At 48.9% G+C, this 25,418-nt stretch overlaps 1 protein-coding gene across 1 annotated transcript in view; it reads left to right on the top strand.

The window, feature by feature from the left end:
- The window catches only part of Dync1h1 (dynein cytoplasmic 1 heavy chain 1), a 63,898-nt gene that overhangs the window by 32,814 nt on the left and 5,666 nt on the right, over window positions 1-25,418 (top strand). The window contains exons 30-65 of the mRNA XM_055593028.1: window positions 1,050-1,293; window positions 1,641-1,824; window positions 2,111-2,323; window positions 2,935-3,173; window positions 3,355-3,511; window positions 4,478-4,705; window positions 5,432-5,662; window positions 5,821-5,961; window positions 6,196-6,429; window positions 6,518-6,724; window positions 6,808-6,929; window positions 7,795-7,960; window positions 9,786-9,949; window positions 12,031-12,160; window positions 12,315-12,448; window positions 12,875-12,989; window positions 13,085-13,246; window positions 13,329-13,543; window positions 13,644-13,848; window positions 15,287-15,460; window positions 15,541-15,660; window positions 15,840-15,960; window positions 17,941-18,136; window positions 18,651-18,768; window positions 19,830-20,045; window positions 20,289-20,501; window positions 20,612-20,739; window positions 21,010-21,163; window positions 21,854-22,000; window positions 22,084-22,234; window positions 22,367-22,620; window positions 22,700-22,834; window positions 22,923-23,017; window positions 23,148-23,322; window positions 23,504-23,579; window positions 25,128-25,288. Of these exons, the coding sequence (XP_055449003.1) occupies window positions 1,050-1,293; window positions 1,641-1,824; window positions 2,111-2,323; window positions 2,935-3,173; window positions 3,355-3,511; window positions 4,478-4,705; window positions 5,432-5,662; window positions 5,821-5,961; window positions 6,196-6,429; window positions 6,518-6,724; window positions 6,808-6,929; window positions 7,795-7,960; window positions 9,786-9,949; window positions 12,031-12,160; window positions 12,315-12,448; window positions 12,875-12,989; window positions 13,085-13,246; window positions 13,329-13,543; window positions 13,644-13,848; window positions 15,287-15,460; window positions 15,541-15,660; window positions 15,840-15,960; window positions 17,941-18,136; window positions 18,651-18,768; window positions 19,830-20,045; window positions 20,289-20,501; window positions 20,612-20,739; window positions 21,010-21,163; window positions 21,854-22,000; window positions 22,084-22,234; window positions 22,367-22,620; window positions 22,700-22,834; window positions 22,923-23,017; window positions 23,148-23,322; window positions 23,504-23,579; window positions 25,128-25,288 (6,125 nt within the window). The remainder of the gene's footprint in view (window positions 1-1,049; window positions 1,294-1,640; window positions 1,825-2,110; window positions 2,324-2,934; window positions 3,174-3,354; window positions 3,512-4,477; window positions 4,706-5,431; window positions 5,663-5,820; window positions 5,962-6,195; window positions 6,430-6,517; window positions 6,725-6,807; window positions 6,930-7,794; window positions 7,961-9,785; window positions 9,950-12,030; window positions 12,161-12,314; window positions 12,449-12,874; window positions 12,990-13,084; window positions 13,247-13,328; window positions 13,544-13,643; window positions 13,849-15,286; window positions 15,461-15,540; window positions 15,661-15,839; window positions 15,961-17,940; window positions 18,137-18,650; window positions 18,769-19,829; window positions 20,046-20,288; window positions 20,502-20,611; window positions 20,740-21,009; window positions 21,164-21,853; window positions 22,001-22,083; window positions 22,235-22,366; window positions 22,621-22,699; window positions 22,835-22,922; window positions 23,018-23,147; window positions 23,323-23,503; window positions 23,580-25,127; window positions 25,289-25,418) is intronic.

Below are 25,418 nucleotides of genomic sequence, written 5' to 3'. Positions count from 1 at the left end.
TTTGTGGAGTGAGTCCTCTGTCAGTATTAGGAGTAGCTCTTCTGGAAGGCTCCAAGGCAGCTTTGCTTTCTGCAGCTAACAGAGCCTAGGCACATGTGGCTGAGGCAGGCTTGGTGCCATATGATGTCCTTACTATGCAGCTAGGTGGGCAGGAGGCTTTCTCTCCACACCTAGTCCAGCCATCTCTTGTTTACTTTTTGTTTTGTTTTTCAAGACAGGGTTTCTCTGTGTGGACCTGGCTGTCTTGGAGACCAGGCTAAGCTCAAACTCAGGTCCACCTCCCTCTACTTCCTAAGTGGTGGGATTAAAGGTGTGCTACACCACTGTCTGGCTTTTTTGTTTGTTTGATTTTGTTTCTTTGTTTGGTTGGTTTTTTGAGGCGTTTGCTGTTTTGGTTTGGTTTGGTTTGGTTTGGTTATTTGTTTTTTTGAAACAGGGTTTCTCTGTGTAGCCTTGGATGTCTTGAAACTCAAATCTATAGACCAGACCTGCCTTTGCCTCCCTAGTGCTAGAATTAAAGGTATACGCCACCACCGCAGGGCCTCTGGTTTACTTTTATACCATTGCAATAGCAACTTATGTTACAAAGATTTTTCAAGACCTGAAGAAAACAGGACTATCCGTACAACCCTGTAGTCCCTCACAGAATGAACATACACATTCCTAAGTAGCTCAGGCGGCTGGAGGTTTGTCTTGTAAGTTGAGCTAATGCTAAGAAAAGATGATTCTCATGATCTTGGCACTCAGTGTCACTTGCATTCAGGACAGGTTTGTTCTGCTGTTGTCCTTGTTGACATTCAGCATTTTTGCAGTCAGTGAGCATCTTGCCTCTGCTGCATTGATAGCTACTCTCTGTGTGCCTGACTTTGGCAGTAATCTATAGAGGGGTTGGCCTAGCTGGTGAGGGCAGCCTCTGTAAAGCCTCTCCGTCACCCCACGAGTCGTGGGATTTGGTCTTGTGGTCAGTACGGAAGAAGTGATGCTGTCATTACAGACTTTGAGGTGTTTTCTTCTGGTGTCTTCAGTAAGGTCGTGCCATCTAATTTCAGCCTCAGCCCCCATTACTTGTGAGCTGCTCAACAAACAAGTCAAGGTCAGCCCAGACATGGCTATCTTCATCACCATGAACCCAGGCTATGCGGGCCGCTCAAACCTCCCTGACAACCTTAAGAAGCTGTTCCGGAGCTTGGCGATGACCAAGCCGGACCGGCAGCTGATCGCCCAGGTCATGCTGTACTCACAGGGCTTCCGGACTGCTGAGGTCCTCGCCAGCAAAATCGTCCCCTTCTTTAAGTGAGTAGTGAGAGCCGTTCACAGGCATGTCTGTAGCCAGTGGCTGATGCCCTTGTCCAACCTGCTAGTTCCAGTTCATAGTGCCCGCTTCTTTCAAACTCCTGTCTCATTCCTCGACTTAAAATGCTGCTTGCTTAAAGGGTGCCTTTTGTTTTGGTTTTGGTTTTGGTTCGAGACAGGGTTTCTCTGTGTAGTCTTGGCTGTTCTGGACTTGCTTTGTAGACCAGGCTGGCCTCAAACTCACAGAGATCCACCTGCCTCTGCCTGCCTGAGTGCTGGGATTACAGGCTGCACCGCCATGCCTGTTGCAAGGGTGCTATTTTTAAGAAACCTTTTTTCTCTTTCAGACTGTGTGATGAGCAGCTGTCTTCTCAAAGCCATTATGACTTTGGTCTTCGGGCTCTGAAGAGTGTGCTTGTGAGTGCAGGCAATGTGAAGAGGGAGAGGATCCAGAAGATAAAGAGAGAGAAAGAAGAGAGGGGGGAAGCCGTTGATGAAGGAGAAATTGCTGAGAATCTACCTGAGCAGGAGGTTTGTACACATAGGCTTTTGTTGTTTCTCCTTCACTCTGTAGACCAGTGTGGCGTGGAAGTTGAACTCCCTATACACTGTGTAGCCTAGGCTAGCCTTGCACTCATAGCTGTCCTCCTGCCTCATCCTCCCAAGTGCTGAGATGTTAGGTATCCACCACCACACCCAGCTTACTGTGTTCTGTTGAAAACATGAATGTTATGGAATTTAACAAACGACATGTAGGTCAAGACCTTGAGTTCTCAGTGTGATCTTCTGCCTGGGTTTCTCCCTCCCACCCCCACAGATTCTGATACAGAGCGTCTGTGAGACAATGGTGCCCAAGCTGGTGGCAGAAGACATCCCGCTGCTCTTCAGCCTCCTGTCAGACGTGTTCCCTGGAGTCCAGTATCACCGTGGGGAGATGACAGCCCTTCGAGAAGAGCTGAAGAAAGTGTGTCAGGAGATGTACTTGACTTATGGGGATGGAGAAGAAGTTGGCGGAATGTGGGTTGAAAAGGTACTGTAATTTCCTGTTCCCAAGCACAGGCTTCCAGCCATCTGAGACCAGTTCACCAAGGCCAGTGTGGCCATAGTGTGACTTAAGATTTTCCCTTTATTAACACAAGGAGCAAAGCTTGAAATGTCTTTTACATGTAGCACTAACTCTAAAATGCTGACTAAAAGTATGATTATAGTGAAAATTGGTTTATGCTCTAAAATAAATCTACTTAAGGATTTCCTGGTCTCGTGCACTAAGTTTCACTTGACAGTCAACCATGGTTTCCTTTCTAGACCAGTTTCTTTGCTTCCTCTGGGTCTGGTTATTTATACCCAACTATGAATATTGACCTGAGTATTCTATATCAGAATAATTCTTTCCATTTGACCTTTTGTCATTCTTGGAGGGTGTTTGGATGTTTCCATATTGAGAAAACAGACATCTCTTCCGCTGGCCCACACTTCCTCCCTGGTGTAGAAATGTCTTTGAGATGTGGTCCCCATTCTCACATGGAGTTTCCTGCTTTAGGAATCCAGAGCATATGTTTCCTGCTTACTGTCAGCAGAAGTGGTCGCAGAGCCTGTCTCTCTTCCCCTGAAGGTCTCAAGTGCTGATCTCTGGCCCTGCAGGTTCTCCAACTTTATCAGATCACCCAGATTAATCATGGCCTGATGATGGTTGGGCCTTCAGGAAGTGGGAAGAGCATGGCCTGGCGTGTGCTCCTGAAGGCTCTTGAGAGGCTTGAGGGTGTGGAGGGCGTAGCCCACATAATTGACCCCAAGGCCATCAGCAAAGACCACCTCTACGGAACCTTGGACCCCAACACCAGAGAGTGGACAGATGGACTCTTCACACACGTGCTGAGAAAGTATGTTCACTGTGGTTGATGTTGAGATTTTAGGGACTGTAGGATCCAGACCTTGCAGTCCCCGCGTTCATTGTCTTCCTCACCAAAGTCCACACAAATAACAGAATCCATTGGGGAGGGTAAGCATTTTAAATATAGGATTCCTGGTTTGAGGAAGCCGTTAAATTTTTTTTCAAACCAGGATCATAGACAATGTGAGAGGTGAGCTGCAGAAGCGCCAGTGGATTGTCTTTGATGGTGACGTGGACCCTGAGTGGGTGGAGAACCTGAACTCCGTGCTGGATGACAACAAGCTCTTGACGCTGCCTAATGGAGAGCGCCTCAGCCTGCCACCCAATGTGAGTAGCTGCCAGTGTGCCCAGCTAGGAAGCTGGCTCTGGAAAGAGGCTCCTTAGGTCGCAGCCCCCTCCACTAGTTACAGCTGGAAAATAATAAGTGGAGCATTCCAGAGTTCAGTGGCTTACAAGTTTTAGGTGTTTGCTGCTTGCTGTTGTTAATCTGTTCCTGTGCCTGTTTTGTAAGTTGAGCTATGTCAAAGGTGTGTGTGGAGGAGCACTCAGTGCTGTCCACAGTTCAAGTGCCCACTGGGAGTCTTAGACCCATCCTTGCAGATGAGGTGCTGAGTGGCTGGCTGCCGCTGCAGTTGAGTGGGGCCTGAAGGATTGCCTGACGGAGGGTGTGAAGGAAAACAGTGTGAAAAAGATGGGCGTTTGTGTGAGGATGATGCTTATGGCTCAGAAATAAGCCGAGGATTCTGAGTTCAGTCTTAAAGTGTGTGCTTCTTACCATCCTTCAATAGTGTCACCAGGTCCCTTTGGAGACTGGTGGCTCAGTAGATTCTGACTCTGGTTAGATAGCTTGATCTTGTGAGAAAAATGACTCTGAGGTGAAGGGTTTGGATTCTGATCTTCTAACTAGAATCTTAGCCCCACTGTTGGGCAGGTGGCCTATGTAAGTGCAGATAGAATGGGCCTGTCCTTCAGGTGGATGAGTTTGGGTGTGTGGAACGTGGGAGCAATGTTTATAGGAGACGCCTGCCCATTGAGGCTTGCCATGACAGCACCTCATGAGGCAGACGGGCCTCCACACCTCCAGGAACTTCCCACCAGGCATCGTTTCCTACCCAGATTCTCACGGAGAGAGGCTATGAGTATTGTAGTCATGTGAATTGTAGATGTTTATTTTTAAAATGCAAAAAAAAAAAAAAAAAAAAAGGATACTCTTTCAGTATGCATATAAGAAATTTTAATATTCAAGTTTCTGCCAAATTTCTATCATTTAATTTATCTAATTCTTTGTCCAAGGTGCGAATAATGTTTGAAGTGCAGGACTTGAAATATGCAACCCTGGCCACAGTGTCTCGCTGTGGCATGGTGTGGTTCAGTGAGGACGTACTGAGCACAGACATGATCTTCAATAACTTCCTGGCCAGGCTACGCAGCATTCCCCTGGATGAAGGGGAGGATGAGGCACAGCGCAGGCGAAAAGGCAAAGAAGACGAGGGTGAAGAGGCTGCTTCTCCAATGCTACAAGTATGCGGGTTGCTCATCCCTGAGGGTCACAGGCTTGGGTCTAAGAGGGTGGGAGTGAGAGTTGTAAATAGCCAGCTTTGCTTCACAACAGCTTTTGAGAAAACTCTTGGAGCCACTTGCAAACATTAAGAAATGGTTATTATAAAACTTAAAGTGAAAGAGTCATGACTCAGTGGTAAAGACACTTGCCTCCATCCTGTTAGTCTGAGTTCAGTGTCTGGATCGCACATTGTGAAGGGACAGAACCAACTCCCGCAAGTTTTCCTCTGGCTCTACTGTATATTATGGCTCGCTCTCTCGCTCTCTCACTCACTCACTCACTCTCTCACACATACAAGATAATTTTTTAAAAGGAAGGAAAAATGTGAAGTGCTCTTCATTTACTTCATTTTTCTTTGTAATTCATGAATGCCTGCCCTCCCTTGTTAGGGGTGAGATGTAGCCTGCCTGAAGAGCTATTAAGGTAAAGAAGTAAAGGATGAGGGTTAGCTGTTGTAGCATTGCCTGAAATTTTTTATTTTAGAGTCACATGACACACACACCCCCCCACACACACACACAGACTTAGGAAAGAAGAAAAAAACCACAGCAAGTTTTTTAAAACAGGCTCTCACTATGTGGCTCAGGCTAGCCTGGAGTTCACAGTCTTCCCACCGCAGTCTCCCGGGTGCGGACTCCTTCCAGCAATTTAAAGTGCTTGTTGTAAATTTTTGTTCTCTCTTTTAGATTCAGAGAGATGCAGCAACAATTATGCAGCCGTATTTCACGTCCAATGGCCTGGTCACCAAGGCCCTGGAGCATGCCTTCCAGCTGGAGCACATCATGGACCTGACGCGCCTGCGCTGCCTGGGCTCGCTCTTCTCCATGCTGCACCAGGCCTGCCGAAATGTGGCCCAGTACAACGCTAACCACCCTGACTTCCCCATGCAAAGCGAGCAGCTGGAGCGCTACATTCAGGTCAGGGCTGGGCTTGGGAGCTCGGGTCCTGAGCAGCGCCAAAGCGTGTCACTTCAGTGTGCTGTTTCCTGGGGGAGGCAGGGCTAAGAAAGGTACAGAGCAGGCTTCAGAGCAAACTCTACCATCACTGTCTTCATTTTGTTCAAATTTTTCTGTAGCGCTATCTGGTTTATGCCATCCTCTGGTCCCTGTCTGGAGACAGCCGGCTAAAAATGAGAGCAGAGCTGGGCGAATACATCAGGCGGATCACCACAGTGCCACTGCCCACTGCACCCAACATTCCCATCATTGATTATGAGGTAAGCACAGCCTGTTGCAGCCTTCCTCCAGCTCCCCTATGAGTGTGATTTGTCCAAGAACAGCCTGTTATGAATGCTGTATCTTTAGTGTCTTTGGTTTTGCAAGACAGTGGGGAGTGTGGGTTAGCCTGGCCTGTCCTTATGTTGGAAGATCTAAGCTGCGATAAAGTGAGCTAGCCCTGAGGAAAGGAGGTGCAGTAGCCATGGAGTGACTCATCCCCATCTTGTGTGCAGGTGTCCATCAGTGGAGAGTGGTCACCGTGGCAGGCCAAGGTGCCTCAGATTGAAGTGGAGACACACAAGGTCGCGGCCCCCGATGTTGTTGTGCCAACACTAGACACAGTCCGCCATGAAGCTCTCTTGTACACCTGGCTGGCAGAACACAAGCCCCTGGTCTTATGCGGCCCTCCTGGGTCTGGGAAGACCATGACGCTCTTCAGCGCCCTCCGGGCCTTGCCTGACATGGAGGTAAGGCCAGGAGATGATCCAGACAGAAGCTTTAGGGTGAAATGTGTGTTTGGGCTTAGTCACTCACATCTGTGCTACTTACCCAAAGGTTGTGGGCCTTAACTTCTCAAGTGCCACTACACCAGAGCTGCTGCTGAAGACTTTCGACCACTACTGCGAATACAGGCGCACGCCTAATGGCGTTGTCCTGGCTCCAGTTCAACTTGGAAAGTGGCTGGTCTTGTTCTGTGATGAAATCAACTTGCCAGATATGGATAAGTACGGTACCCAGAGGGTCATCTCCTTCATCAGACAGGTGTGTGTACACCAGTGGCCTTCTCCCCACAGTGTTTGTCACGTACATCTTGCTCCTAACTGTAACACGCCCTTCTCCTTCAGATGGTGGAGCACGGAGGTTTCTATCGTACCTCAGACCAAACATGGGTGAAGCTAGAGAGAATCCAGTTTGTTGGGGCTTGCAATCCACCCACTGACCCTGGGAGAAAGCCCCTGTCACACAGGTAGGCAGATCCATGGACTTTGACCACTGTGTCTCACACACATGCACGAGGTCCAGAACTGTTGTGAACATAGCAGAGTGCAATCTTACTGCAATTACAAAGGTAGCAGAAGTAGAGAAAGATGGGCTGGTGAGGTGGCTCAGCGAGTGAAGGAGCTTCCTGCCAAGCCTGACAACCCAAGTTTAATCCCCAGAACTCATAGGGTGGAAAGAGAGAACAACATCCACAAGTTACCCTCTGACCTCCGCAGGCACGCTGTACATGTGTGCTTGTGTCCCCACTACTTAATTGACTAAAGTAAACATAAAAAAGATTTCAAAGCATTGCTTATCAAGTGATTTCTCCTGAGTTAATTGTCCTGTACTGTAACCAAGAAGACCAGTTAAAAGAAAAAGCATTAGCAGCTGGCAAGTGGTATGTGCTGTAATCCCAGCCTTGGGAGGCTGGGCCAGCTGAGCTCGGAGTGAAACCATCTCAAGATGTTAAAAAGCAAAGCATTCGGGCAGAGGCGGTGCTCTGGTGCTCTAGTGCCTGATGTGCAGAAGGTGGGTGCTGGGTTCGATCCCTGCAGCACCACAAAAAATAGCAAGGGAAGGAAAGAAAAATGAGAGGGAGGGAAGGGGACATTGACTTTATGGGAATAATGAACTGCTCACACCCATCTGCAAGGCCAAAGTGAGGCTGGAATAAGCCTGAATTCTCTGCTTGGTTATTCCAGGTTGTGTAGGCTTCCTTCCCATAGTTACGTCAGACCCTACCCCAGCAGTGTGTGTTGCCAGTTAGCTTTGACGTGGGTCCTGCTGGTACATTAGGAGTGACAGTGACTGAGTCCTGGTGAGGTCTAAGCTGTGCTGTTCCGCTGCAGGTTCTTGCGCCATGTGCCTGTTGTCTATGTGGATTACCCAGGACCAGCCTCGCTGACCCAGATCTATGGCACCTTCAACCGAGCCATGCTGAGGCTCATCCCCTCGCTGCGCACCTATGCAGAGCCCCTCACTGCTGCCATGGTGGAGTTCTATACCATGTCACAGGTACACCTCGCCCAGAATTCTTTTCCTTTACAGCAACAAAACCTGCAGAAAGACTGGGGTCCAGCTAGGTCTGCTGGCATAAGCTTGTCATCTCAGCTACTCAGGAGATTGAGGCAGGAGGATTGCAAGCACATCATTTGATATTTTTTTTTGACATTTGAAAATCACATTGGGGTGGTAGTGAAATGGTTCAGCTGATAAAAGTACTTGCCACTAAGCCTGATGACCCCAGAAACCCATATGATTGAAGGAGAGAATCAGCTCCTTCAAGTTGCCGCCCAATAGCTCTCCACTCTAGTGTGTGCACAAACACACACACACACATACACAAATGTAAATACAATTTTCTCATTTTTTAAAAACTACATGTTAGATTCAGGCATGATGATGTATGCCTTTAATTCCAGCATTAGGAGGCAAAGGCCAATGGATCTCTGAGTTTATGCCAGCCTGCTCTACAAAGTGAGTTCCAGGACAGCCAGGGCTACAAAAAGAAAAGACAAACAAACAAACAATTAGATCTTTGGACTGGGGAGGTAGCGAGGTCAAGGATAGCCTATGTTACAAGAGACTTTGTCTCTAAGAAAAAAAACAAATAAACCTTTTTCCTGTTGAAGTGTTGTATGAGTTTTGACCTGTGTGGCCCTTTAACAGGGTGCAAACTGTCTTTGCTAACACTGTCTGCAGTGTTTTGGTTCTCTGCTACTCTATACTGCAAGGGCTTTTATCTGTGCATTTAATTGCTTAATTATTTTTGAAGGGCATTTTATAGTATAAGCATTAATTTAATTTTTTCTATATTTTTAAACTTATGTGTACAGAAGTTTGATCTGCATGTTTGTCTGTACCAAGTGTGCAGTGTTGAGGAGGTCTGAAGAGGATGTCAAATCCTCTAGGACTGGAGTTTGAGACAGTTGTGAGCCACTATGTGGGTACTGAGAATTGAACCCTGATTTGTTAGGAAGAGTGGCCAGTATTAACCACTGAGCTATCTCAAAATCCTGTTTTTTATTTCTGTGGGCTTTCCGTTTGTTTGATTTCTTCTTTTTGAGACAGGGACTTCCCGTGCAGCCCTGGGGCTCGTATATAGACCAGGCTGGCCTCAGATTCAGAGAGCCTACTTTTTCTGCCTCCCCAGCCCTGGGGTTAAAGGCATGTGCCACCACACCAGACCGTTGCTTTGGTTCTTTTGTATTTTGTTTTGTTTTTAAGATAGTGTCTTATGAGCTGGCCATGGTGGCACACAGCCGTTATCCCAGCGTTCAGGGAAGCAGGAAGCAGGCAGATCTCTGTGATTTTGAGGCCAGCCTGGTCTACAAAGCAAGTCCAGGACAGCCAAGGCTGCACAGAGAAACAAACAAACAAAAAGATTGTGTCTTATGGATCCCAAGCTTACCTTGGACTTATTATGCAACAAAAGGCAACACTGAACTCCACCTCCCACATGCTGGGGGCCAAAGGTGTGCTCCGCACCTGGTCCTACATGATTATTTCAATATAAAGTGAGAAGCTTGGATCATTTTGTGGTATAGTGCTTTGTTGGGTTTGTGGGAGGGGAGGACTGTCTTTGTCTTCTGGCCTTTCTGAGAGTTTATTCATTTTATCAAGTCTCAGGGGTGGAACCCAGGGCCTCTCACATCCTGAACAAGTGCTTAGCCGCAGCACGCCCAGCCCAGCTGTTTCAACCTTAGCAATGCTTACTCGTTTCTTCTTGACCACTTTAGGTCTAGATTCTCTTTACTACAGAATTGTTTTATAGCACTTTACTTTTTAGCCTCTTCTTTATCAGACGTTTACCCGAGCTTCCATTTTCTCATTCCTGTAGGAGAGATTTACTCAGGACACGCAGCCACACTATATCTATTCACCCCGTGAGATGACGAGGTGGGTAAGAGGAATCTTTGAAGCGCTGAGACCCCTGGAAACATTGCCTGTTGAAGGCCTCATTCGCATTTGGGCACATGAAGCCCTCCGTCTCTTCCAAGACAGGTAAGGGAAGCTGAGGACCCTCTGATTGCATTCTGGAGTCTTGTCAGCACTGTGCCAGGCTGGGCCACCCCTGCAGGAACCAGGCCATGTTCATGGCGGGCAGAGCAGAGGCAGCCTAGCATATTTTTATATCATCATAGCCACCTCCAGTTCTCTTTTCCATGAGATTGCTTAGTATTTGCTGCTGCTGTATGACTGGCCAAGGCATTTCATGGACCTTTTAAACTAACACCCCATAAACACAGCCATAGGCTCTGTAGAATGGAGTCACTGGCAGGGTCAATTGTTTCCCTACAGCTCCCTAGTGTTCAGCTCCTTCCTGCCTCCAGCCTCTGTCCTCTTAGGCAGTCTGCTCTGCTGGCTCTAGGGCATTGGCTGGGCAGTGCCAAGGGAGGAGCGGGTAGGGCTGAGTTGAGTCTCAAGCAAAATGCTGCTTTTGCCTTTCAGGGAGTCTTAGAGATTAATGATATTTTTTGTTATCTGAACCTTTTTTTTTGCCATCTTTATAGTTCAGTATAGTTTTCATTTATTTTTAAGGTCAGGGTTTCTCTGTGTATCCTTGACTGTCAAACTGGACTCACCTTGTAGACCAGGCTGGCCTTGAACTCACAAGAGATCTGCCTGTCTCTGCCTCCCTGAGTGCTGGGATGCTGGGATTACAGGCGCATGCCACCACACCCAGCTAGTTTTCATTTTATAGTAAATATATTTTTCCTTCTTACTCTGGCCTGTCCCTCCCTCCTTTTCTTTTTCTTTCTTTCATGTTTTTAATCTCATGTATCTTAGTATAAAAATCTTTTAGTTATATGTTGGGGTTATTTCTTTTTATGAAATTAACTTTAGTTTTCTAAACAGCAGCACTTTTTTGTTGTTTTGAGACAGGGTCCCAGTATGTAGCCTTGGCTGTACGAAACTCAGTGCGAAGAGCAGACAGGGATTCTCCTGCATCTGCCTGCTGAGTGCTCCGACTGAAGGCGTGTGCCCACACATAATGTGCTTGCAGTGTTTCTCAGGGTGCATATAAGGGCCTTCCAGTGCAGTCTTCCTGCAGAGGGCTCCAGCCGCCGCCTTTGGGCTTCTTGCCTTCTACCACGTTGCATTTCAGAGAAATGTTATAAGGGTACCTGAGGGGGAAGCCTCAGAACATAAGGGTGAGCCTCGCAGAGCCAGCACAGGCCTGTCATCCCAGCACACAGGAGGATCCTTGCAGTAGAGGGAGTCTGAAACCAGCCTGGCTGTGTGAGAAGGTCTTTAATAACAAAACAAAGATCTGTAGAAATAAACAAGAGTGAGGGCACTTTTATCAGCTGCTGCTTTGGAAAAGGCCTTTGTTATGTGACCTGTCTTCTCTGTTGCACACAACAAAACTGTAATTATTATTACAGGGTACCACATAAAGTTTTATTCCGACTCAACAGAAATAATTGTACATGTAAATTCTGTTTTGGAAGCCTAGCATGATTGCACATACCTATAAAATCCTAGCACCTGAGAAAATGGGACAGGATTTTAAATTCAAGGCAAAACTGGCTATAGAATGAGACTTGCCTTGCAGAGCAGGTGTCTTTTGTCTGCTCTGTTGATTTTACAGTAGATCCTCTATAGCACTCTGCAGGCTCCCAGATGCAGGTAGAACATTGTTCTTAGTAAGTATAAAGACAGATTTGGGCTGATGTGTCCACCACACAAGAAGCTAAGGATCACTTGAATAGGCATTTATCATTTGGCATTAAGAAACTTAATGGGGTTGGAGAAATGGCTCAGTGGTTAGGAACACTGACTGCTCTTCCAGAGGACACAGGTACAATTCCAAGCACCCACATGACAGCTCAGAACTGTCTATAGCCTGGATAAGACAGAAGAGGTTGGGGAAAAAAAGGAACCAAATTTATCATTTCACTTATTAAATCAGTCATGTGCAGTGTCAGGTGCCAGGGTTCCATACTTAGCATCAAAATGTCAGATTGCTTAAGCCGCAGTCCCCAGAAACTGAGAAATGGAGATAGCTCTCAGCCCCACCTCATGGCTGCTGTCCCCAGGCCTCAGTGGCTCTGACACTTGTGCTGCTGTCCTTACAACAGGCTTGTGGAGGACGAGGAGCGGCGCTGGACTGACGAAAACATCGACATGGTTGCTTTGAAGCACTTCCCTAACATAGACAAAGAGAAAGCCATGAGCCGACCCATCCTGTACAGCAACTGGCTGTCAAAGGTAACAGACCACAGCTCTTGAGAAACTCTTCTGGTCTTCTGTCCCTTTGGTTAGAGTTATCCTCTGATCTGGAGATCAGATACAGTTGCATGTCTCACTGCTCAGTGGTCTTGTTGATTAATGTGCATGCTGCCTTTTTTTCACCCCCAAATAGGATTACATCCCAGTAGACCAAGAAGAGCTAAGAGATTACGTCAAGGCCAGGCTGAAGGTCTTCTATGAAGAAGAACTTGATGTTCCCTTGGTCTTGTTCAATGAAGTCCTTGACCATGTGCTCAGGATTGACAGGTAGGCTTTTGTTGTCCCTGCTGAGTCCTCTCTCTGGCCCTGTGCAGATTGATGCTGACTTCTGCTGTCTTCCCAACACCTCCACCTCAGCCTTGCTGCTTAGCACCTTCCCCTCCTCTCTCAGACCAGGTTCATTGTCCTGACTTTGACTCTAAGAACCTTTCTTCCTCTAGAGGCCCGCCACCAGTTAGCACCCTTCAGCCTCCAGCTAGAGCTGGGTTCATCTCCTGTCGTTGCCATCTGGAGGGCAGGGCTGTGTCTTCCTGGTCTTTGAATGCCTGCTAGACGTGTCATACAACAGCTGCTCACCAAATCCTTTAATATACAGATTTAAGTTAAGACGTGGTGAAAATGTTGCAAACACCACTTCAAATGAGAAGTGAGGTATACAAGCCTGAAATTTTATCTCCTCTGATAATGTTTCAGAATATTCCGACAACCTCAAGGTCACTTGCTTCTGATTGGTGTTAGTGGAGCTGGGAAAACCACCCTATCTCGTTTTGTCGCCTGGATGAATGGCTTGAGTGTGTACCAGATTAAGGTAGGTGTTGAGCAGCCTCAGTCTCGGAGATGGAGTCTTGGTTCTGCCCGCAGCTGTTGGATGGGACAAGCCCTAACTTGGGGCTGCTTCTGTAGGTCCACAGGAAGTACACAGGGGAAGACTTTGATGAAGATCTGAGGACAGTGCTGAGACGTTCTGGCTGCAAAAATGAAAAGATAGCATTCATAATGGATGAATCCAATGTCTTAGATTCTGGGTTCCTGGAGCGAATGAATACCCTGCTGGCCAATGGAGAGGTAAAGGAGCAGTGTGTTTAAGGAGATGCACGGCGTCTCACTAGGAGGTGAGTGAGCCACAGTGAGGCTGTTGTATCCCCAGGTTCCTGGGCTCTTTGAAGGGGATGAGTATGCCACGCTGATGACCCAGTGCAAAGAGGGGGCCCAGAAGGAAGGCCTGATGCTGGACTCGCACGAGGAGCTCTACAAGTGGTTCACCAGCCAGGTGATCAGAAACCTGCACGTGGTGTTCACCATGAACCCATCCTCAGAGGGGCTCAAGGACCGGGCGGCCACGTCACCCGCCCTTTTCAACAGGTAGTGCTGACCTATGCTGGCTCCGGGTCTGACAACTGGGCTTCTGTGCAAGGCAGGCCTACTTTTGGGAGGTTTTTTGAGATGTGGGCGTCTTTTTCAGGTGTGTGCTCAACTGGTTTGGTGATTGGTCCACTGAAGCCCTGTATCAAGTTGGCAAAGAATTTACCAGTAAGATGGACCTGGAGAAGCCAAACTATATAGTGCCTGACTACATGCCGGTTGTGTACGATAAACTCCCACAGCCCCCCACACACCGGGAAGCCATTGTGAACAGCTGCGTGTTTGTTCATCAGACACTTCACCAGGTGTGTGCAGTATTGAGCGCAACACAGAAAGCAAAGCTAAATGGATTTAAAGTAGACCTTTGGGACCTCCACATCTGGCCTGTACTATCATACTTTGCCTCACAGCTTCATGACATGAGACTGCCTTCTTCACCCGGGGCCTTGTTCCCTCTATGGCAGGAGGCTCGGTCTCCCTAAGTGGTCAGAAGGGGACCAGTGAGGTGGCTCAGTGGGTACAGGTAAAGGAGAGGACCTACCTCCTGAAAATTGTCCTCTGACCTTCACACAGGAACCATGGAACACGTGCCCACACAGACATGTTATGTACACAACAGTACAAATAAGTACATAAATAAATGGCCAGGTGGGCAAAAGCTTTGCAGGCTTTGGGCGTCAGCACCGCTGTTGAAGTGCAGAAGCCCCATATCCTGGGTAGAAAAACAGGAGTGGCTATAGCAGTGAGTCTTCGCCATCCTGCACTGGAGAACTGCAGTGGTAGCCATGCCCTGCTGACCTTAGGGGGCTTTCTCCAGGAAATCCAGTGTCCTGTCTGTTAAGAAAGCTTCATGAAACACACGCAGAGCTGTGTGTGTAGCCTATCACCTAGTGTTCGCACAGCCATTCCAGTTGCCCTCTTTCTGACATCTCCCAGCCAGCAACCAAAGCTGTCCATCACATAAAACATTCCTAGTCTTTGTGCCCACTAAAAATGAGCAAAAGACGCCTAGGCTCCACCTTTGGTGAACATACCTACAATCCCAGCGCTCACTTGAGACACTAAGACAGGGTTAGAACTCAAGATGGCTGAGCATTTAAGAGCACTGGCTGCTCTTCCAGAGGACCTGGGTAGGCCCAGCACCTACGTGGCAGCTCACAGCTTTAATCCCAGTCATAAGGGGTCCAAGACTCTTCTGGCCTCCTTGGGTGCCTGCTATGCACATGTACACAGGCACACAAGTAGACAAAATACCCATTTTTTTTTTTTTTTAATTCAAACAAACAAAAAAATTCAGGAAAATGTGTATTGCGACCTATGTTACATGTTAAGACCCCATCTCAAACAAACAAAAGACCAAACCTAGCTGACATTAATAAATCAATTGTAGAACCTTTTCATGTAAAATATACTTCTAAAGCATGTGTGGTGGCCCACACCCATAATCCCAGGGCTTAGGAGATAGAGGCAAGAAGACCAGGAGTTCAAGTTCAGCCTTGGCTATATAAGTGAGTTAGAGGCCAGCCTGGGCTACAGGAAACCCTACTTCAAAAAAAAAGAAAGAAGAAAGAAAGCAGTGTCTCTAGGATGGCATTTTGCATGTTACTCACCCATATTTAAGGCTGTGAGCTGTGGCTGTCCTGAGTGTGGTGATTAGGGAGGGCTCGGCCCACTCCCTCTGTCACTGCAGTCTAACAAGAGTTGAGGCTGAGGAGTGCAGAGTTGGAATTTGTTCTTTAAAAGGCTAATGCACGCCTGGCAAAGCGAGGAGGCAGAACGATGGCCATCACACCTCGGCACTACCTGGACTTCATCAACCACTACGCCAACCTTTTCCACGAGAAGCGCAGCGAGCTGGAGGAGCAGCAGATGCACCTAAACGTCGGGCTCCGAAAAATCAAAGAAACTGTGGACCAGGTAGAGAGGAGCGGCAGCCCCGAGAGGACCACTGCGCCGTCGCTCGCTGCGCTGTCTCTGAGTGTGGTTCTGTTCCCTAGGTGGAAGAACTGCGCCGTGACTTGAGGATCAAGAGTCAAGAGCTGGAAGTCAAGAACGCAGCGGCCAATGACAAGCTGAAGAAAATGGTGAAAGACCAGCAAGAGGCTGAAAAGAAGAAGGTGTGTGCCTTTATCCCAGGGCCTCTAACCTCTAACCTCTAACATGCCCACAGACTGGGCATGTGCCGTCTGATGCCAGTGGGAGGCTGTGTGCTGGCGGGAGGGGAGCTGCTTAAGGTTCGCTTAGCGAGCTCACCAGGGCTCCAGCCCTGTGCACCTGAGCCATCCTTGCTTTCCAGGTCATGAGCCAAGAAATTCAGGAGCAGCTGCACAAACAGCAGGAAGTGATCGCAGACAAGCAGATGAGTGTCAAGGAAGATCTTGATAAAGTGGAGCCTGCTGTCATTGAAGCCCAGAATGGTATGTAGCGGCTGTCAGGGCCTGGACTCCGCTTCACTGAGGACGCTGTGTGGCACATATTGCACTTGGGCTTCCTGTGAGGCTCAGTGGCATACAGTCCTGAGGGTGTTGTAAGCAAACATCCGGAGCCCTTTTAAGCCCTTTAGCCTGTCTCCATCTCTTAGAGCAGTGCTCATAAACACTAATCTGAATTTACTGTAATGAAACCCTTCTTGTAAGAGAAAACTAGCAAAAATATGTCTTGATGAGCCTGGCGGTAAAAACTTGTAATCACAAGTACTAGGGAGGCCAAGGCAGGAAGATCTTGAGACCCTATCACAAAAAGTAAAAAGTGGGGCACTGGAGAGATGGCTCGGCTGTTAGGAGCTCTTGCAGAGGACCCAGGTTCAGTTCCCAGCACCCACACGGCAGCTCACAACTACCTATAACTCTAGTGTGACACCTCCGGGGTCTCTTCTGGCCTCCTCAGGCACAGCACACACATGGTGCGCATACATACCTATAGGCAAAATATGCGCACCACGCCTTTAACCCCAGCACTCAGCGACGCAGGCAGGCAGGCAGGTCTCGGAGTTTGAGGCCTCCTGGCCTACATTAATGAGACCTTGTCTATAAATAAAAAATATTTTAGCCGAGCAGTGGTGGCGCATGCCTTTAATCCCAGTACTTAGGAGGCAGAGGCAGTCAGATCTCTGTGATTTCAAGGCCAGCTGGTCTACAAAGTGAGTCTAAGACAGCCAAGGTTACACAGGGAAACCTTGTCTCGAAAAAATATATATATTTTTTTTTTTTTAAATAAAATAAAATGATGTTTAGGGATAGACCACTTGCCTAGCATGCTAGAGGCTCTGGGTTTTCTCCTCAGCACTGGGGAAAAAATGATGTTAATGCCTCTGCTTTGTTTTGTAGGGTGTTTTGTTGTTTTTATTGTTGGTTTTTTTTCCCCCCAGGATAGCAGTGTTATGACGGGGTCTCTCTGCTTCCCAGTCTGTCCTTGAACTTGGGGTCCTCCTTCCTCAGCTTCCTGGGTGCCAGGGTGATAGTCTCATACTATACATTTTCAACACTTTGGTTCTTCCTGACTTGAATTTGCTGAGGAAGTGTTACGTCTCGTAGTGACTGGAGTGCACTGACTAACTTGATGCGCACTAGCCACTCTTCCTCTGTTCCTAAAATGCCTGTGAGGTGCTCTGGCAGTAGCACCCCATGTTGGTGTGAGGTTCACCTGGAAGGAAGAGTGGCCTAGCTGTGCTCCTACCTTGCTCACTAGAGCTGGCTGTGTCTGATGGCCTGGTCACTACAGCATTCGCTTCACACTCAAGGCAGATTAAGCCATCTGTGCTCTTGAGTTTCCATGCTACTGAGTAACTGAAAACTTGAGTCTGAAACACTCCATTCCAGTTTATAAAGGTGTTGGCGGCTCTTTAGAACAACTCCCATTAGGCAGCTAGCTGTGAATTGTAGCAGATGAATGAGGCTTGCGCAGGCCTCAGCCTGTCTGTGGCTTGGGGTTGCTATCTGCCTCAGAAAGCAAAAATGGAGGCTTTATCTTCTAGGAGAGCAAGTCGTCTTCTCTGAAAGGTTTTCCTCTCCTATATATGTTTTTAAAAAAAGAAAAAATAGAGCTGGGTAATCCCAGCACTCAGGGAGGCAGAGGCGGGCAGATCTCTGTGAGTTTGAGGCCAGCCTGTTCTACAAAACGAGTCCAGGATAGCCAACGCTACACAGAGAGACCCTGTCTCATAAAGATGGGAAGTAAAATTTAAAAAAAGAGAAAATAACCATAGCTGATTGGAAATTATTTCTTGAAACTGCACCCTGTGTTTTGCAAGGAACAGTTTGCAGCTTAGGCTAAATGAGATAAGGGCTGCTGTTTGAGGGTTTGAGAGAGACTTGACCCTTTTTCAGCCTTAGTGGTGGTGGCTGGTCCTTAGTTGGATGCTGTCTTGTCTCCCTACCCCCCATGCCCCTACTGACCAGCTGTGAAGTCCATCAAGAAGCAGCATCTGGTGGAGGTGAGGTCTATGGCCAACCCTCCTGCCGCTGTGAAGCTGGCACTGGAGTCCATCTGTCTGCTGCTGGGTGAGAGCACCACAGACTGGAAGCAGATCCGCTCCATCATCATGAGAGAGAACTTCATCCCCACCATCGTCAACTTCTCCGCCGAGGAGATCAGGTGAGACAGTTGCTGTAGCACTTGAGAAGGTATGATTGAGTCTCGGGTCCTACTGTTTCCTTGTGACAGTTTGCAGTGGACAGTTTCACATTTTCCAGAGGCTGTGCTTGGTCATCTCTGGCATGCCATCTACCAGAGGGAGCATGGGTCACACTAATCCCACAGGTGCCTCTGACAATGCCTGAGAGAAAGCTGACATTCTCCTCTATGGATGTTTTGATATCACCTCTGCCAGCAATCGGTTTCATCCTTCCAAATAGCTCTGTGTGCTCAGGGCTCAGCCCTCGCTGCAGCATAGCAAGGATCTTCCATCTGTTGCACCAGAACTGGCTGAACATGCTGTGCTGAGGGGGTCAGAGCCAGAAGCTGGAAGAGCCTGTCCACAACAGCCCTGTCACCTTCACCTGAGGACCAGGGCTCAGCCAGCATCCTCATGCGTTCAGGGCCTTTACATTTGTATTGTGTGAAGACATGTCTTATTCTGTGCATGCTTAGAAATCCTCTCCTCTCTCAGTGATGCTATAAGAGAGAAGATGAAGAAGAACTACATGTCCAACCCCAGTTACAACTATGAAATTGTCAACCGGGCTTCGCTGGCCTGCGGCCCCATGGTGAAGTGGGCAGTTGCACAGGTAGGTCCCTCCCCACCACCCTGCAGGTGGGCGTGACTCTGGTCACTTCTTCACTTCCATTATCCCAGTTTTGCTGCTGTGGTGATTTTCCAGGTTTCTTATTGTTGCCTTTCTTATTTGTTCAAGAGCAAATTTGGTTTGGTTTGGTTTGGTTTGGTTTGGTTTGGTTTGGTTTGGTTTGGTTTGGTTTGGTTTGGTTTGGTTTTTCAAGACAGAGTTTCTCCGTGTAACACCCCTGTCTGTCCCGGAACTCATCTGCCTGCCTCTGCCTCCTGAGTGCTGGAATTAAATTCCTGTGCCACTGCCTGCCTTCAAGGGCAGTTTTATTGCAAGTTTAAAAGAAAAAAAATGATGTAGGTTAGGTGAAAAATACCTGTGGCTGCTGGGACGGAGAAAGAGTCATGCCATTTAAGTGGAATAGACAAAGACAGCTCCTTAGGAAAGGAAAAACATTCCCAAGGCTGGAAGTGGGCTAGTGACCTGAGGAGAGAATCGAAACAGCCAAATGATACGTAGGGATGTGCCAGGGCTTGTGCAGGTCAGGACAGCTTGTGGGGTCAGTTCTCTTCTACCTTTACATAGGTTCTGAGCTTTGGTCTCAGACTGGCATGACCAGCACCGTGACCTCCTTGAGCCATCTTGCTGTCCATAGGGTTTGGGTTTTGGTTTAATTTAGTTTGGGGTTTTTGTTTTTAAGGATATTGTGGGGGGGCGGGTGCGCACGCACATGCAGATGACTGAGGCATCTAAAAAGGACTCAGGCTTCCTGAAGGTGGAGGTACAGGAAGTTATGAACTGCCTGAAATGAGTGCTGGGAAACAAACTTGAGTCTTCTGTGAGAGCAGGAATTGCTTTTCCTGCTAAGTCATTCCTCTGACCCCCTGGTTCGGTTTTTGAGAGAATCCCCCTTTATAGCCCAGGCTACTTCAACCTCCCATGTGCCCGATTCACAAGCAGAACCCACTTCCCTCGCTCATTTTTAATTGGCTCTACTAAGCAATGGGCTTCGTTATAGCATCTGTCTGCGTTTGTCATCACACCTTGTGCCTTGCCCTGCCCAGCTAAATTATGCAGACATGTTAAAGCGAGTGGAGCCCCTGAGGAATGAGCTGCAGAAGCTGGAGGATGACGCCAAGGACAACCAGCAGAAAGCCAATGAGGTGGAGCAGATGATCCGGGATCTGGAGGCCAGCATCGGCCGCTACAAGGAGGAGTATGCGGTCCTCATCTCAGAGGCCCAGGCCATCAAGGCGGACCTGGCGGCTGTGGAAGCGAAAGTAAGTCTTGCCACGGCCAAGTCTCTGAACTCGGGTCACCTAGATTAACAGTGTTGACTCGTGCACCGTAGTAGTTGTTGAGGCGGTGAGCCACTGTGTGTGCATGTGTCTATAACAGGTATGTGCAAGCAGTGGCACACATGGGGAAGCCGGAGAACATTGTGTGAAGTTGATTCTCTCATTCCACTGTGTAGGTTGTGGGATGGAATTGTGGTCAGTGTGTCACGTCATTTTTTTCCTTAGGTAAACCGGAGCACTGCACTTCTGAAGAGTTTATCTGCTGAAAGGGAACGCTGGGAAAAGACAAGTGAAACTTTCAAAAACCAGATGTCGACCATTGCTGGGGACTGCCTCTTGTCCGCGGCATTCATTGCTTACGCAGGCTACTTTGACCAGCAGATGCGCCAAAACTTGTTCACCACCTGGTCTCATCACTTACAGCAAGCCAACATCCAGGTAACAGGCATTCCCAAGGGATGAGTCAACTTGGGGCCACACCAGCACTGGGCACCCTGACCAAGTCCTAGTTTGACAGTCACAGGGGAGATAACAGCCTCCCCTTTCAGTTCCGCACAGACATTGCAAGGACAGAGTATCTCTCCAACGCTGACGAACGCCTCCGCTGGCAAGCCAGCTCCCTGCCTGCCGACGATCTGTGCACAGAAAATGCCATCATGCTCAAGCGATTCAATAGGTATGTGCTTTTAGGCCAGAGGTGCAGCTAGAGATGGCTGGAAAGTGGTGTGTGGGAGGCAGTTCCCAGTGTTCATTTTTACATCTTTATTGAATTCTGTTTACAGCATAGTTTTTCAGGGAATAACTTGATTTAAATTGCATCTGATGGTGAATCTGGGAATGTCTAGAGATTGCCCGTGTGGAATGATGGTCTCTTCCCATCTGATCAGGAGGGAGATGGCCTTTCCTGATGGACCTTTTACTTACTCTCCTGTCACCTCACCCTCAGGTACCCGCTGATCATTGACCCCTCTGGACAGGCCACAGAATTCATCATGAACGAATATAAGGACCGGAAGATCACAAGGACCAGCTTCTTAGATGATGCCTTCCGGAAGAATTTGGAGAGTGCTCTGAGATTTGGCAATCCCCTTCTCGTCCAGGTTTGTATCTATGTTTGGATTTGTCACTCCTCTTAGAATACATCATTCTCTCTAGTGAATGGAAATTACATAGCACAATCACTGTGATGGTATTTGAACTTGTTAGATATGGTTTGATACTAAAACAAGAATAAAACTCTGAGATTGTGTTTCAGAAATGAAAGTCCTCAGCTGAGCATGGTGGTACACAAACTTTTAATCCCAGCACTCAGGATGCAGAGGCAGAAAGGTCTGTTAAGTTTACACAAAGTGCTCCAGAATAGACAGGACTACGTAGAAAGTCCTGTCTCAAAACCAACCACCAGGTGGTGGTGGCACACACCTTTAGGGAGGCAGAGAAAGGTGGATCTCTGTAGTCCAGGCTGGCCTCAAACTCAGTGAGTTCAAGGACAGCCAGGGCTACCTAGAGAAACCCTATCTTGAAAAAAACTGGAGTGTGGGGGGAATCTGAGGTGTTGAGTTTGGTGATGAACCATGTGGTTAGTGTGTCGTGAGCTGGGTTTGGTGGTTGCTGTGGTGGAACTCAGGCCTCACACTGTAAGACAAGTGCACTGCCATCAGGTACATCCGTGCACCTGCGCAACCACCTCCCTTGATTCAGATTCCTCACAGGTGGGGTCATGGGCAGGGCCCAGTGGCCTGTGGCCCAGGTAGGAAACTAAGGATCTGCTCTGTTTATGTGCTACATAGGATGTGGAAAGCTATGATCCAGTTTTGAATCCAGTACTGAACCGTGAAGTTCGGCGGACAGGAGGGAGAGTGCTGATCACCCTCGGGGACCAAGACATAGACCTGTCACCATCATTTGTCATCTTTCTGTCCACCCGAGACCCAACTGTAAGCAGGGGCCCTTCCTAGGTCAGCATGATGGCGGTATTCGGAGGTGAGTGACCCCACCAGCCTGTCTTCTGCCCTGACAGGTGGAGTTCCCACCAGACCTTTGCTCCCGGGTCACCTTTGTGAACTTCACCGTGACCCGCAGCAGTCTGCAGAGCCAGTGTCTCAACGAAGTGCTCAAAGCAGAGAGGCCCGACGTGGACGAGAAGCGCTCCGACCTCCTGAAGCTGCAAGGTATGCCTCTCTCTGCTCCTTGGCTTCCCAGTGGCGGGCGGGCGGCAGCCAGGCAGCAGCCGGGCTCAAGGGCAAGCGGACAGCGATCCCCAGTGGCACTGGTGTTACAGACCTGTCTTGTCTCAAACACAGGGGAGTTTCAGCTCCGTCTACGGCAGCTTGAAAAGTCTCTGCTCCAAGCTCTGAATGAGGTAAAAGGGCGCATTCTGGATGACGACACCATCATAACAACCCTGGAGAATCTGAAGCGGGAGGCCGCCGAGGTCACCAGGAAAGTGGAGGAGACAGACATTGTCATGCAGGAGGTGGAGACTGTGTCGCAGCAGTACCTGCCACTGTCCACTGCTTGCAGCAGCATCTACTTCACTATGGAGTCCCTGAAACAGGTGAGGCCATCGGCACAGCTGCCCTGGCTTCCAGCGGCGACCTGAGGCACCCCCTGATGGTCACGTGGCCTTCTTCCAGGTTCACTTCCTGTATCAGTACTCACTGCAGTTCTTCCTCGACATCTACCACAACGTGCTCTATGAGAACCCCAACCTGAAGGGTGCCACCGACCACACGCAGCGCCTCTCCGTCATAACCAAGGACCTCTTCCAGGTAGAGAGCAGAGCCTGCGTCTGTCCAGTGCGGGGGGACGGGGGGGGCACAGCCTCCAGAACACCAACATCCCCCTCCCCCTCCCCAGGTGGCATTTAACCGAGTGGCTCGAGGCATGCTGCACCAGGACCACATCACCTTCGCCATGCTGCTGGCGAGAATCAAGCTGAAAGGCACCGTGGGGTGAGGCTGGCTGCTCAGAATTGAGGTGGTCCTCCCAGCATGCGTTCTCCGTCCCTTTGTCTCGGAACCACAGCTGGGTCTCAGTTTCTGCTTAGAGACCCGCCTGACCTGCCCTCCTCCCCCTTGGCAGGGAGCCCACCTATGATGCAGAGTTCCAGCACTTCCTCAGAGGGAAGGAGATTGTGCTGAGTGCTGGCTCTACCCCCAAAATCCAGGGCCTGACTGTGGAGCAGGCAGAAGCTGTGGTGAGGTTGAGCAGTCTGCCAGCCTTTAAAGATCTGATTGCCAAAGTTCAGGCAGATGAGGTAACTGCCCTTTCAAGTGTTCCTAGTGAGATGTGTCAGTGAGCAGCTTGCTGCCTCTGTGCGCCTGTGTGTGCCTGTGTCAGAGGTCTACTCGTCCAATAGCACGAGACCCTGAGCGGCATGCCTAGCACCACACACAACACCTCATTTCTGTTCCTGACTTTCCCTGTTGCCTCTACAGCAGTTTGGCATTTGGCTGGAAAGTAATTCACCAGAACAGACTGTGCCATACCTCTGGAGCGAGGAAACACCTACAAGTGAGTCAAATCCAGGCCCCTGCTGTCCCCTCTCTGGGCCTGAATATAAAGTTGGGTGAGATGTTTGTCAAAAGGAGATGACACTGACTCCCTGTAGTATTTCAGCATCTCAGTGTGTTAGGAAGCCAGGCTGGAATCCAATTGACTCAGTCTCCTGACAGGTCCAGGCCAACCAAGACTACATAACGAGATGTTGTCACAAAACAAAATTGCCAGGCATGGTAATACACGCCTATAATCCTAGGCAGAGGCAAGTGGATCTCTGAATTTGAGGCCAGCCTGCTCAACAAAGCAAGTCCAGGACAACCAGGGCTACATAGAGAAACTCTGTCTGGAAAGAAAAAACAAAATCACCGTTTTAGGAAGCCATTTAGGGAGATGGCTCATAAGTAGGAGTTGGCTGAGAAATAAGAGGATCAGGTTTCTAATTCCTCCCTCAAGTCATTTAGTGACGCTACAGGATGGAAGAGGCGAGGGTAACTCCATGATAGAATTCTTACCTAGCAGGCATAGGCCCTGGGGATTTGCTTCACCTTATTAGGGTGTGAGAGATCCCTAACAAACAAAAAAAGGGGGGATTATTGTGCCACAAAGACTCAGGAGTGCATGAGGCCTGGCCTAATGAGCCACAGAGGAGGGGCAGGCAGCACTATGCAGTTACCAGCCAGTGAGGCCTGGGGGGCTGCACCCATCAGCATTTGTGGTGTGCTTCCATAATCAGCAGGTGAGGGCCAGCGCAGCGGTTCAGTGGGTGCAGGCCTGCATTCCATCGCTTGCTCCACGTCTTGAGAGAGCCAGACCTCCACACTCCGGTACACAACGTTCAGTCCACAAATGGGCTAGGTGTAGCAGCCACACCCAGTAAACACAAACATTTTCCCCAGTCAACCAAGAACTCCATAAAAAAGAGACCTTGTCTCAAAAATGAAGTTTTATTTTTGCTAGGCACCATAACACATGTGTTTAATACCAGCACAGAGGAGGAGGCAGACACATGGAGATCTCGGAGTTTGAGTCTAACCTAATTTGGTGTGAGATCAAGGCTACAGTGAGATCCTGTCTCCAAAATAAAATTTGTTAAAGCAACAGATGAGGGGGACTAGAGAGATGGCTTAGTGGGTAAAAGTGCTTGCCACCCGAGACGAGACAGACACCCTGAATTTGGCTCCCCAAAGCCTACACACACGGAAGTGCAATGCATGAGGAGATGGAAGGCAGAGGCAGGGATGAGCAGAAGTGCACAGCCAGCTAGCTTTCCCGCGCAGTGATAGATCCTCTGCTGCAAGGTGAAGCAAGGATTGACACCAGAAGGTTGTACTCTGACCTTCACACATGCCGTGGCGGTGAGCGCATATGCAGCCACGTGTAATCAACAGTATCTAAAGGGACAGTAGAACCGAGACAGGCGCTCCTTGGGCCCCAGAGAACCAGTAGGCAGTGCGCTTTGTTGGCTGGGGTTTGAGCTGAATCTCAGATGCAGATTGCTTGGCTGAGCCAGTGCCCTGGGTAGAGAACTCCTCCCCTTTACTCACCTTGCCACCATTTCAGCTCCCATCGGGCAGGCCATCCACCGCCTACTCCTGATCCAAGCTTTCCGACCTGACCGCCTCTTGGCCATGGCCCACATGTTTGTGTCCACAAACCTTGGGGAGTCCTTCATGTCCATCATGGAGCAGCCGCTTGACCTCGCCCACATCGTGGGCACTGAGGTACTATCCCAGCGCCCTCGCCTGGCTGCCCACAGCACCAGCAGCTGGCCACAGCCCAGGCGCACTGCTTCTTGGCCGTAATCTTCCCAGTGCCAGCGCTACCTCAGCCTTTCTCCTGACAAGTCCTGTA

Source organism: Psammomys obesus, unplaced genomic scaffold (assembly GCF_907164565.1).
Source record: "Psammomys obesus unplaced genomic scaffold, mPsaObe1.curated_primary_1811, whole genome shotgun sequence".
Classification (NCBI taxonomy): Eukaryota; Metazoa; Chordata; class Mammalia; order Rodentia; family Muridae; genus Psammomys; species Psammomys obesus.
This window is presented reverse-complemented; position numbering and strand designations above follow the sequence as displayed.